This window comes from Sapajus apella, unplaced genomic scaffold (genome assembly GCF_009761245.1).
Source record: "Sapajus apella isolate SASKATOON/1434 unplaced genomic scaffold, GSC_monkey_1.0 scaffold96, whole genome shotgun sequence".
NCBI classification, from domain to species: Eukaryota; Metazoa; Chordata; class Mammalia; order Primates; family Cebidae; genus Sapajus; species Sapajus apella.
In genome coordinates, this window is record NW_022437036.1 from 7,517,060 (window position 1) to 7,530,735 (window position 13,676).

The 13,676-nt window shown below is 45.1% G+C and overlaps 1 protein-coding gene across 2 annotated transcripts in view; it reads right to left on the bottom strand.

Moving 5' to 3' along the window:
• Positions 1 to 1,657: 1,657 nt before the first annotated feature.
• CASS4 (Cas scaffold protein family member 4) overlaps positions 1,658 to 13,676 on the bottom strand; it is a 47,679-nt gene continuing 35,660 nt past the window's right edge. For both annotated transcript variants that reach the window (XM_032257221.1, XM_032257222.1), the window contains exons 4-7: positions 9,823 to 9,903; positions 7,397 to 8,698; positions 5,893 to 5,970; positions 1,658 to 2,448 (exon numbers count right to left, since the gene is read on the bottom strand). In XM_032257221.1, coding sequence (XP_032113112.1) covers positions 2,038 to 2,448; positions 5,893 to 5,970; positions 7,397 to 8,698; positions 9,823 to 9,903 — 1,872 coding nt within the window. In that variant the 3' untranslated portion in view covers positions 1,658 to 2,037. The remainder of the gene's footprint in view (positions 2,449 to 5,892; positions 5,971 to 7,396; positions 8,699 to 9,822; positions 9,904 to 13,676) is intronic.

Consider the following 13,676-nt stretch of genomic DNA (forward strand, 5'->3'; position numbering starts at 1 on the left):
AACATTTCAGGTGACTTACAGCCGGAGATACTCTTCCAGGCTGCAGAGGTGTTTGTGTGTCTAGGGGACCCAGACCTTCACTTAAAATGAAGTGATGATGTAACCGTGGCCACAGGAGCTGAGGACTTGCCTACAGGGAGAGGAAGAGGAGGTGGTTTGAGTTGAGGGGAGCTCCGTGCCATTCCTGTGTCTGTGTCCACGCCACACCTTCCTGTCTGCACCACCACAGGTGATGGGTTGGTTTTCTAGCACAATCTGGTGGCTAAGAACTTGCCTCTGCTGCGTCTCCCTGCAGACTTCAGGGAAAAGCACTGGAATGACAAAAGGAAACACTGGAGGCTTCACTTGGGTGGCACAGACCAAAGACTTTTCCAAAAAAAAAAAAAAATAGAATTCTGCAAATGATGTTTAAAGTCATGATTATATTTAATAGTATTAGGGTGGTGCAAAAGCAATTGCGGTTTTGGCCATTACTTTCCATGGCCAAAACCGCAATTGCTTTTGCACCAACCAATATAAATTGTAACAGATTTGAGACAAAATGTAAAATTTTTCAAACTCAGCAGTAGAATTTATCAACACAGAATCTGTACTATATGAAATAAATTAATAGAGAACCCAACAGATCACCTTATGTTGTAAATATATGTATCTTTAACTAGGTTAAAATAACATAGCAAAAATATATATTTATGGGTACAAGACACATACATAATTTGTACCAATCTCACAGAATTAATTCAATTCAAAACAACAACAAAAAAACTTACTATATTTTCTAATGGATGCAACAAAAATTAACCATTTGAAAATAAGTTCTCTTGTGCTTCCCCTACTTACTTTTTTCCTGGTACCTGCTATACTATGTTTGTGTTTCTTCAGCACTTTACTGTCTGACTCCCACTAGATTGTAAGTTTCAAGAGGGCAAGGCCTCTGATACACTGCTGTGTCTCTAGCACCTGGAACTTGGCATGTAGTAGGCATCCAATAAATAAGTGTTAAATGAGTGAATTTAAAACACACACACATCAGGCATGGTGGCTCACGCCTGTAATCCCAGCACTTTGGGAGGCCAAGTTGGGTGGGTCACCTGAGGTCACTGAGAGTTCCAGACCAGCCTGGCTAACATGGTGAAACCCCATCTCTATTAAAAATACAAAAATTAGGTCTTCCTTTCTCTGTCATCGTGGTGTGTGCTTGATTCCACTTCTTACCATGTCTTCTTACCAAGACTTTCAGGATTAAATGATTCCTGACCAAGAAACAAAAGTAAAATCACCCTACGCCCCAATGGATTCAGATGAAAACTGGTCATAAAATCAGGTACAACTCCAAAAGGAGACATTGGAGAAGAACCAAGCTGGGCCTATAGGAATTGCACATGAGATGGCACACACGTTTATGCTGGCTGAGGGTCACAATCATGTTACCATATCAAGCTGAAAATATCACCACTACCTGGAGAGTTGGACATATTTTATTAGGAATATATTTTTTCTGAGTCTGGTATGAACACATTGGTTGGCTGGGTTTAATAATAAATATGTGAGACTTTTCATTAAAAAAAAATACAAAAATTAGCTGGCTGTGGGATCGCACACCTGTAGTCCCAGCTACTTGGGAGGCTGAGACAGGAGAATTGCTTCAACCCAGAAGGTGGAGGTTGCAGTGAGCTGAGATCGGGCCACTGCACTGCAGCCTGTGTTACAGAGCAAGATTCCATCTCAAAACAAACAAAATCATGCACACATTTAATCAATATAAAATATTATTTCCACAATGTCATTTCAAGCTAATACTGCATAGCCCACATGTGCTAAACCTCACAATGTCTTTACCTCATACCTGACTCTCTTTCCTGACCCCCTGTGGGGTCAGTCAATGCCCTGGGGTTGCTTAGCCACTTGGTCCTACCAGCTTTGGGGACCAGGTCTGTTTCAGCTCATCAGTGTATGCCCTGGCTGGCTTTTCCCATAGAACAGAGTTGCACAGTTGTGGGTGTGAAGCTACAGAGGAGGAAGGGAGGTAGAATGTCCTCATCCTAATGTCCCTCTGAACTGCCGTGTGTGTTGCTCCAGCTTCTCGGCCTTTGCCTGCAGGTGCCCCAGCGCTGCAGGGCTGGGGTACTGGAGCACCGCGTTCTTCGTGGCCAGCGCTACATCCTTGAGCAGGCTGCAGAGGTGACTGCTGCTGTGGAGGATCTCATTGCGCACGTCTCTCTCCTGAGTTTCCTTGCACAGCGTGTCCACCAGCTTCTGTCCCACTGTAATGACCAGCTTGCTCTGAGTGATCAGGATATCCGGGGGCTGGCTGCTGCCGAGGCTGCTGAGAAATGCACTGATGGCTTTGAAGAGTGCCCCAAAGTAGAGCCGGCAGTGTTCAGACAGGTGGGGTTTCTTCTCAGGAGCCTGTTGACTTGAAGGCTGGGGTATAAGAAGGCCAGGATTCTAAAGAAGGGAGGGACGAAAATAGATAAGAGATTTAATCATTGGGCTGTGGCTGTCTGCCCTTTCCTGTTTTGGCTGGATTTGCAAGACTTTTTATTTTATTTTTTTAAAAAAAGCATGGTTTTGTTTGGGAAGCCCAATACTGCAGCAGTTATCTAACAAATTAATGTTGATGTTTTCAGAGCACTGTAACATATAAAATATATAATCTTATATCATATTATAATACATTCATATATAATTTCATTCAGTCACCTCAATAAACCAGCCATAAGAAACCCATTTTAAGAAACACATTGGCAGTTACTATATTTATAACTTTTTTTTTGAGACATTCTTGCTCTGTCTCCCAGGCTGGAGGGCAGTAGTGCAATCTCAGCTCACTGCAACTTCTGCCTTCTGGGTTCAAGCGATTCTCCTGCATCAGCCTCCCGAGTAGCTGGGATTACAGGCACCCACGACCACACCTGGCTAATTTTTGTATTTTAACTAGAGATGGGGTTTCACCATGTTGGCCAGGCTGGTTTCGAACTCCTGACCTCAAATGATCCACCCACCTCAGCCTCCTAAAGTGCTGGGAGTACCAGTGTGAGCCACTGTGCCCAGCTAAATTTATAACTTTAACAATGCAGGAAAACTTGTTGGTGAGATTTAAAATTTTCTCAAAGAACAGATTCAAAAACATTTAAAAATCCTCTCTGGTTTCAATATAGAGGTATACCAGAATCTTCAAAATTTCCAGAAGAAATCAAATACCCTGACCTATCTGCCTTAATATTATTTTTTATTTTATTTTTTGCCTTAATATTAAAACATTTCCTAATAAGGTTTCATCAAAATTTTACATTCATGAATTTTATTTTCTGGAAAATAGAACCAACATCGCCCCAAATCCTATATACTCTTGAAAGATTTCAGTACCTAACTTAGTGGTCACAACTCCAGGTAGCAACTGAAAGGTGAAGCTTAGAGAAAAGGCTGCCTGGGGCCATTCCATTAGCAAATTAGAGACCTGGAGCTCTGCGTTTGAAACTTACTTTCATTCCATTAAACTTCATACGCTCACATTTACCTATTATCCCAAAATCCACACCCTGGAAGCATTCAGACAGATACGATATAGAACTGATTTTTTCAGAAGTGGAGTACGTTTCCAGGGGCTGGAGGGGAATTAGACAAGGAGGAGGAAGGTATACTTTGAAGAAGCACATTCATGATTAGAACTGCATATTTGGAAAATGAAAACAATGATTGTCTTTGTAATTGCAAGGGAAGGAAAGACTGAAATGCCAGTTCAGATGGACTCTGTGGAAGCAGGGAGTATAAGAATGAAGCAGGTCAGGTGCAGGGACCCACACCTGTAATCCCAGCACTTTGGGAGGCCAAGGCAGGAGGATAGCTTAACCCTAGGAGTTCACGACTAGCTTTGGCAACAAGCTAGTCTCTACCAAAAACGAAACAAAAATTAGCCAGGGATGGTGGTATGAGCCTGTAGTCCCAGCTACTCAGGAGCCTGCGGTGGGAGGATCAATTGAGCCTGGGAGGTGGAAGCTGCAAGGAACCATCATGTTGCCACTTCACTCCAGCCCAGGAAACACAGCAAAACCCTGCCGCAAAGAAAACACAAAAAGGTAGGGGGTGCAGTAATCCCAGCACTTTGGGAGGCCGAGGTGGGAGGGTCACTCGAGGTCAGGAGTTCGAGATACACCTTGCCAACATGGTGAAACCCTGTCTCTACTAAAAATGCAAAAATTAGCCAGGTGTGGTGGCATGCGTCTGTAGTCTCAGCTGCTTGGGAGGCTGAGGCAGGAGAATCACCTGAACCTGTGAGGCAGAGGTTGCAATTAGCCTAGATCACACCACTCTACTCACACCTGGGTGATAGAGTGAGACTCCATCTCAAAAAAAAAAAAAAAGAAGAGCTTAGAAATAACGAGAAGTAATGAGGTAGAGGTAGACATCAGATTATGAGCATTTTAAGTGAAAATATATTAACTGTAGGTAGGTTAAAAATGTGCTACGATTCTTAACTTGGGGTGCTGGAAATGTGTGGAGATAGTTTTGGTTATCACATTGACTAGGGACTTCTGTAGGCAGTGGGTGGGCAGGTTCTGGGATGCTGAAGAGTTCATCCCACGCAATGGAGAACTGTCCACCCAATGGTCAACGGTGCCCTGGGCTGCCACTGAGAAGTCACTCTAAAGCGGGGGTTTTCTAAGTGTGGTCCTTTGACCGGAAGCATCAACATCGCCTGCAAACTTGCTAGAAATGCACATTATTATGCTCCACCCCAGACCTACCAGATCAAAAACTCTGAGAGTGAGGCCCAGCCATGCCAGTTTGTTTGTTTGTTTTCTTGAGATCGTGTCTTGCTCTTGTTACCCAGGCTGGAGTGCAATGATGCGATCTTGGCTCACTGCAACCTCCACTTCCCGAGTTCAAGCAATTCTCCTGTCTCAGCCTTCTGAGCAGCTGGGACTACAGGCTCCCGCCATCATGCCCGGCGAATTTTTCATATTTTTAGTAGAGACGGGGTTTCACCATGTTGGCCAGGGTGGTCTCAAACTCGTAACCTCAGGTGATCCACCCACCTAAGCCTCCAAATTGCTGGGATTACAGGCATGAGCCACCACGCCCAGGCAGCCATGTGAGTTTTAACAAACGTCATAGGTGATTGTGACACACTCAAGTTTGAGAACCACTAGTCTAAGGCATATTTAGTGTGGAACAAAATAGCATGACTGTCAGCAATATGGCAGGCCCAAAGACGAGCGTTTGGAGAGCTGAGCGTCAAGAGGCCTGGGTTCTTGTCCTAGTTTGCCTCTGAGAAGGTACAGGACCTCATCCTAATCATTGGCCATCTCTGCTTTCCTTCCACCCTCTACGGCGTCTGCCCTATAACCTAGGTAAGTTTCCCAAGCTTCAGTTACTCAGAGATGACCCTTCCAACCTTTACAAGTTGTACTCTTTCCACTGTCATTTACCACAAATAGAAGGAAACCAATAAAAATAAGCACAATGATAACATCTTTGATTTTTTTTTTTTTAAAAAAAGGAAGAACATCAAGTGTCAAAGAGGTGTTGGGGATATACAAGCCCCAAAGGAAGATTTGCTGTTGGAATCAGAAACATTGAAACAGAATGTCGAAGAGGATGTGAGTCAGTCCTGTTCAGCCCTGTCAGTGCCACCCACAGCAGCCTTGCAGAGCACCTAGGGTCATTTTGCTAACAGCTAATGCTTCACTTTCCATTCCCTGGGGTTTGTTCATCAGACTCAGTGGTCTCCAGGATTCTCTTGCTAAAATAAAGAACAAAGAATCACAAAAATGAACTTGCACCCATGTGGATCACGGCTGTCATGCTGAGCTATCCGTATCATGATGAGACATAATCTAGCAATAAAGCGCATGAACCAGAAGTTTTAGAGTGAGTGCTATAGCTTACCGGGATTCCTAAGTCTTTGTTTTCATCTAACGTTTGTTCCAACATAGGTTTCTCTTTCTCTTCTAAGTTAAGCAACGTCTGAAAAAGAAAATCCCTTCAAATTACCAAAGTGAGTGGTTTTTTACACTACTGTGTAACTGTTTAAGCTCACTTTAAGACCTGAGCATTCTTCCTCATATTTTCTGTTGATGGCTCTGCCTACTGATTCCTTTTCTCAACCAAAGGAGACTTTGGCAGCCTAAAGGCTGAATTTTGCCTATAAACATGGCCTGATATAATGACCCACACAGCTTTGTTTCAAGTTATATATATGCGTATGTAAATTTTAAACATCCACATTTCTAGAACGCGTTAAAGCTCCTACACCACCAGGCATTTCAGCAGAACACAAAGGTTGGGGCTGAAAGCAGGAAATTATCTCCTTGACACAGCCCCCAAGTGATTGGTAGGCCTCGTAAATCCCTGAACTAAGGCATCTCATTCTATAATGCCTGAACTCATCCAGAAAAGTCTTTTTTTTTTTTTCTTGAGACAAAGTCTTGCTCTGTTGTCCAGGCTAGAGTGCAGTGGTGCAGCTTTGGCTCACTGCAAGCTCCGCCTCCTAGATTCAAGCAATCTCCTGCCTCAGCCTCCGGAGTAGCTGGTCTCGAGCTCCTGACCTCAAGTGATCTGCTTGCCTCAACACCCCAAAGTGCTGGGTTTACAGGTGTGAGCCACCACGCTCCACCTCTTTCTCTTTTTTTTTTCTTTTCTTTTTTTAGAGACAAGCTTTCCCTCTGTCACCCAGGCTGGAGTGCAGTGGCACCATCATAGCTCACTGTAACCACAAATTTGTGGTCTCAAGGGATCCCCTGACTCAGCCTCCCAAGTGCATGAGCCACCACACCTGGATATTTAAAAATTTTTTTTGTACAGCTGGGATCTCACTATGTTGCCCAGACTGGTCTTACCTGCCTCAAGGGATCCTCCTGCGTTGGCCTCCCAAAGTGTTGGAATTACAGGCATGAGCCACCACACCAAGTCTCAGAAAAGTATTTCTAAGAGGAGCTAAAGTCTGGAGGCTGATCAGACCATGAGCGATTTAAAATAATGTTTCTACTTCCTCTTCCATTGCTAAGAAACACACTGACAATGACTCAGTTTATAAATTTCAAAAATGCAAGGAGATTTGGTGGCGAGGTTTTAAATATCTATTCAAGGAACAGATTTTTACGAAACTTTAAAAATCCTTTTTAATTCTAATATCATGGTAAACTTGAACCCCAAAAGTTTTCAGAAGAAATCCAAATAAAATGACCTATCTGCCTATGCTGACCTATCTTTGTCTGACTTGTTAATAAGATTTCATCAAGAATTTTGCTTTCATAAATTTTATTTTCTAGAAAATGGAACGAGAGTCTCCCCAAAGCCTATATATTATCAAAAGAGTCTCAGCATCTTCATGGCAACTAATCCAGGTAATAATTGAAGACTTGTTTTCGATCACTTGGAATTCTGAACTCACCTGTCCACAGATATTTGCTCTATTTTTCTTTAATAGTTCAGAAGAGTGCTCGTTTTCCCTTTGCTTAGTGGAAAGGATACTGTTTTGGTATGATTCAGTTTCTCTTTGGGGAGGTTGGATGCATTTTTTACACTTAAATTCTGCATTTGGGGTCAACTGAACAGTCTCATCCTTTTCACAGTTCTGCTTAAAAAGGAGCCTTCCATTGGCAATGACAATGGAGGCAAACCTCTTGATGTCTTCTGGAAGCATCCGTGCCACCATGACAAACCTCTCAAGGTCATCTGGGCTGTTCTGGACATTGTCAGTCACAAGAACTTCCAGAGGCCATTGGCGATTGTCCAAGCTTTCCTTTGTTTCAAGCAGGATGCGGTAGGAGTTGGAGATTGTCTGCATCTGGTCCCGAATTCTGTTCTGAAGGTGACTGTCAGTGAGGTTATAGGCAGTCCCATGGACTCCTCGGGCAAAATCCAGAAATTCTCTTACAGATTCTTCTATGTGATCAGTGGCTCTGTGGATTGCATCAATGTTGGCCTCCAGATAGTCTCGGAATCTCCACTTCCTACTGACAAAGAGCATCAGGCCAGCAACGGAGCTGACCACCTTGTGCTGCAAAGCCATCGCTGTCTCCTTGGCCATGTCCAGGTCCAAGAAGAGCTCCTTTGCTGACTCCTCAGAGGAAGAGCTGGAGGAGGAGTCGGTGGATGTGGTGGAGCACGAAGAAACGACGCTAGCTCTGCTGTCAGAACTGGAAACTGATAATCTGTCGGGTTCAGGAGATAGGGAAGTGGTTCGCCTGGAGAACCATGAGGAATCATGGCCCGTGGAATTCTCTGACACCTCATTGATTTTCGTCAGTTCCTTCCCAGCCTGAGACACACTGGACATCGCTTTAGGGATGTCATAAATGTTGGGCTTGGTGTTCTGCTGTTCCACTCGGGGCATCAGAAAGCTTGAAGGAACCTTGTAGCTGACATCTGTATCCAAAGGAAATGTGTCTCTGGGTGTGAGAAAGCCGTAAGAAGAAATTTCTGGAACACTGAGTTTTTTCTGCATAGGCACCCTGTTGTTCAGTTGTGGAGTGAGGGACCTGGCTCTGCCACTTGGAGGACTGTGGAAAGTAGAGCTGGAGCTGGGGATAGCGTGGGGCCCTGATTCTTCCGCAAAGCTGGTGAGAGACGTCTTTCTGATGCTGGTCTTTCCTGGAGTGTCATAAATCCATTCTGACTTCTGAGGATTTGGTAATGTACTGTAGCCACCTCTTCTTAAGGTAGTTGCTGATATCAGGGGAACACCCTGCACCTGTGAAAGAACCACACACAGTGGCCCGGGTTAGTAGCTTTCAAAAGAGGGTGTGAATGCCTCGTTTAAATCTCATCCTCACTCCCCTGCTCAAGTTCCTTCAGTGGCTACTCATTTCTGTCACCACTCAAGGTCCTTCACTAATTCTTTTGAGCCTCGTTTCTTTCCACTTCCACCATGCCTACCCCCTAGTCTGCCACAACCTGCTTACGAGTCCAGCCACCCAAGCTGCTTACTTTGCCCTGAACTCAGAACACTGACTCATGTTCCTGTATTTCACTTTGCCCAAACTGGTTACTCTGCTCTAAATGCCCTTGCAACCCTTTCTTTTCCATCCACCAAACTCCTATGCATCCCCCGACTCGGCTGAAATGCCAGTCTTCTTGTAAGATATTCCGTAATGACCTTGGATGTAAGCGTGTCTGTGGGACACATGGTAGAATCATATTATAAACATGGATTACACAGATTTCAAATAAAGTCTTTCCCCCAGTACAGATAAAAGTGTACTGTATCACAGCGTGTCCCTGAGGTCTGGCATAATAAGAAGCCATTATATAACTTTTGCTCTGTGCCAGGCCCTATCCTAGGTCCTTTGCAGGATTACCTCACTTAATACTCCCAACCCATAAAAACAGAGATGTTAAATGACTTATCCCAAACCACATAATTAGTCCTATTCCTGAACACAAGCGCAATGAGAGGTTTTACCTCAAATGCAATAGGTCTCTGTTATGAGGAATTTGCATTCTAATTTTTGACCAAGCTAATAATATATTTTTAAAATTTTTGTATTTTAGTAGAGACAGAGTTTCACCATGTTGGCCAGGCTGGTATTAAACTCCTGACCTCAAGTGATCTGCCCACCTCAGCCTCTCAAATTGCTGAGATTACAGGTGCTCACCACCACACCTGGCCAATATTTGTATTTTTATAGAGATGGGGTTTCACCATGTTGGCCAGGCTGGGCTCGAACTCCTGACCTCAGGTGATCCACTTGCCTCAGCCTCCCAAAGTGTTGGGATTACAGGCTCGAGCCACCATACCTGGATCCAAGCTAATAACATTTCTGAGAGGATTTTTGTTGCTCGTAACACTGCACCTTAGCACCTCTTTGCACTTACACTTGCTTGGCCGGCTGGGGGATGGAGTCCTGCCTTCTTGCGGCTGGCTGGTATGTCGTATAACTGCGGCTTCTCTGGCTCCTGGGAAAGACCACAAATGCAGACAACTTGAATGTTTCTTTCCTAATGGCTACACATCACAAACTCTCCCAATACGAGTGTTTTTTCCAAAGGAAGACACAAAGTCCTGAAGACGTTTTGGTGCTCTTGATTATGGTACTAACGGTGGAAATCTAGGTGAGGGGTCCCCCACCTTCCTTGTTTAGGGCAGTACAGGGGATGTTACAGTCCCAAGTTTTTCCTGTAACAGGGTATATACATTAAACAATGGACTTTATGCTTTAAAAAGAGACTTCTCAACCAAAGGTGGAGGGGGGGACAACAGAGCATCAACTGCAGCTGCCTAAGTTAAAAAGGGTAGTTTGTCTTCTTTGAGTTAGTCCCCCTCCCTTTTGTTTGAGACAGTCTTGCTCTGTCACCCAGGCTTGAGTGCAGTGGTGCAATCTCGGCTCACTGCAACCTCCACCTCCCAGGTTCAAGTGATTCTCCTGTCTCAGTCTCCCGAGTAGCTGGGATTATAGGCACGCACCGCCACACCCAGCTAATTTTTTGTATTTTTAGTAGAAATGGGGTTTCACTATGTTGGCCAGGTTGGTCTCGAACTCCTGACCTCAAGTGATCTGCCCCTTTGGCTTCCCAAAGTGCTGGGATTATTGGTGTGAGCCACCACACCTCTGCACCCAGCCGAGTTCATCTTAAAATTAAGTCAGAGGATAAATGAGATTGAGACCTAATATGTCTGTTTTCTTTCTTGTTTTTCTCAGTAGAAATTTTCCTGTGTTTATCAGTCATAATTATTCTGCAAATATTTAATGCGTCCTACTAAGGACCATTTTATTGCTCTCGTGATGTGCCGGATGACACTTCACATCACGAGAGTAATAAAAACAGGGTATGAGCGACTCATTTAATAAACGTGTGTCTTACCAAGGTCCTAAGTGCCAGGCACTGTGCTGCTTTTTTTTTTTTTTTTTGAGGGGGCGCCTCATTCTGCTGGAGTGCAATGGCACAATCTCAGCTCACTGCAATCTCTGCCTCCCAGGTTCAAGCGATTCTCTTGACTCATCCTCCTGAGTAGCTGGGATTACAGGTGCGTGCCACAGAGCCCAGTTAATTTTTGTATTTTTAGTAGAGGCGGGGTTTCAACATCTTGGCCAGGCTGGTCTCGAACTCCTGACCTCGTGATCCACCCACCTCGGCCTCCCAAAGTGCTGGGATTACAGGCTTGAGCCACCACGCCCAGCTGGCACTGTGCTTCTTAGAAATCTGATTGTCAGGCCGGGTGCAGTGGCTCACACCGGTAATCCTAGCACTTTGGGAGGCCGAGGCGGGTGGATCATGAGGTCAGGAGATTGAGACCATCCTGGCCACGGTGAAACCCTGTCTCTATTAAAAAAAAATACAAAAAACTAGCAGGGTGTGGTGGCGCACGCCTGTAGTCCCAGCTACTCAGGATGCTGAGGCAGGGGAATTGCTTTAATCCAGGAGATGGAGGTTGCAGTGAGCGGACATTGTGCCCCTGCACTCCAGCCTGGTGAAAGACCAAGACTCTGCCTCAAAAAAAAAAAAAAAAAAAAAAAAAAAAAAATCTGATTGTCACTACCCTGCTCAAACTCCTTCAGTGGCTTGAGATATATCTATATGATATTATACATGTAATGCGTACAATAATTTAAAAACATATATATCACGATACAAAAAACAGGTGACAAATTCCAAAGCAAGGCAAGAGAGCACCAAAACAGGTTTTTCAAAGAAAGAGAGAAACAGCTGGTGACAAATTCCAAAGCAAGGCAAGAGAGCACCAAAACAGGTTTTTCAAAGAAAGAGAGAAACAGCTGGACGTTGGAAGGGGCTTCTTTAGAGAGAGTTGGGCTGTGAGTCTCCTGAGGGTTCTCCTCAGCTGGAAATGGGGTGGGGTGCAGCAGGGGTTGCCTTTCACTCCCCAAAAGCAAACCGTCAGGTGCTCCCATGGGATCATTCAATGACTTGACTTATGTCCGCTGAGTTTGGGATTACAGTGGATGGGGGCTGACTCTTGCTTGGGAAAGGTGAATAGAGAGAGGCTGAGGACAAAATGCAGAATGGCACCATTCTGTGATGGCCAGTTCTCAGGCCAGGACCCGGGAGGAGAGCAAAGCACTTGACTTGGGCACAGCATTAAGAGGGCATCAAAAAACTTGGTCACCAAGGTAAATACTATTTTAAATGCAATATTTAAGAAAATCATAATGCAGAAAAATCATGGTGAACAACAGGTCAGATTTTTACATAAAGACACATCTAGTGGGGCTGGGATTAGAACAAGGGGAGTGAAGTGAGTCGTACAAGTGTGTTTTCATTGATAACTTTTGCGCCCATGGCAAGTGCCTGTGCTCCTGCAGTCTATCATGGCAAAGGGGGTTTGTGTGTTTGTCATGGACCCGGCATGGATCACACAAGCTGGAGCAAGAGCCAGGGAGGAATGGCTCAGGGACTCTCAGGAGGGTGTGGCTGGAGATGAACTGCCTGCCCCAGAGCTAAGGGAGGAGCCACCAGCCAGAGGAGATGCATTTGTCCACCTGGAGGGACTTCCGGTTAAAGATGCTCAGCAAGGGGGTGAGGGGTAGGAGGTGTGGTCAGAGGACATGGCACTTACAGGAATGCCCGGGAGAGAAAGAATCCACTTGCCCCACTGGCCACTGCTTCAGCACCCCGCCAACAGAACCGGGGCCTTTCTCCCTCACACCCCTCTCCCTGCCTGCCTCTTGAGGCTCTGCAGGAGTCAGACCACCCAGTGAGTGAGAAGGGATAGAAACCTGCAATGGTGAACCAGCAGAGAGCCCAGACAATTCCTGGAGCAAGCAGGTCAAGCCGGGCAGCGGGAGCTTTGGCTTTAAATTAACTAGAAAGTTGGATTATTGCCTGGACAAGTAAATTCCTCAACTGAGCCTGGGGAGGCTAAAGTGACATTTAAAAACTTTTTTTAATTTTTATTTTTTTCAGACAGAGTCTTGTTCTGTCACCCAGGCTGGAGTGCAGTGGTACGATCTTGGCTCATTGCAACCTCCACTTCCCAGGTTCAAGTGATTCTCCTGCCTCAGCCTCCCTAGTAGCTGGAACTACAGGCATGCACCACCATGCCCAGCTAGTTTTTGTATTTTTAGTAGAGACAGAGGTTTCGCCATGTTGGCCAGGCTGGTCTCGAACTCCTGACCTCAGGTGATCCTCTTGCCTTGGCCTCCCAAAGTGCTGGGATTACAGGAGCTGCTGTGCCCAGCCTAAAATGACTTGTTACCCATGAGTGACCAAGAAGTCACAGAGCCTGGTTGGAATTTTATTTAGGCTGGAACTGTGGTTCTCAAGCCTGGCTTGCACAGGAGAATCACCTGAGAGCTTTTAAACATCCTGCTGTGTGGGCCCCACCTAGACCTGATTCAACAGTCTCTGGGCTTGGGGCACAGGCACCAGGATGGCCAACGGTCTCAGATGCTTTCACATACAAGGGAAGTTAGGAGCTACTGATCTGGGCAGGGAGGATGCCACCACAGAGCAGTTTCTTCTGGGCTAAGAAAGAAGCGAAGCTATTTTTTGATCACATGAGGCATGTCTTACAAATTTGATGTTCCACTTACATACAAGCAAGTTAAAAAAGAAACAACTAAAATTTCTTCCCCCAGAGATAATCAATGTTGAGATAATCAGTGATAATCCATGTTGAGACTGTGGTGCACGTCCTTCAAAATATTATTTTTTAAAAAATGTGTGTGTAGGCCGGGCGAGGTGGCTCACGCCTGTAATCCCAGCACTTTGGG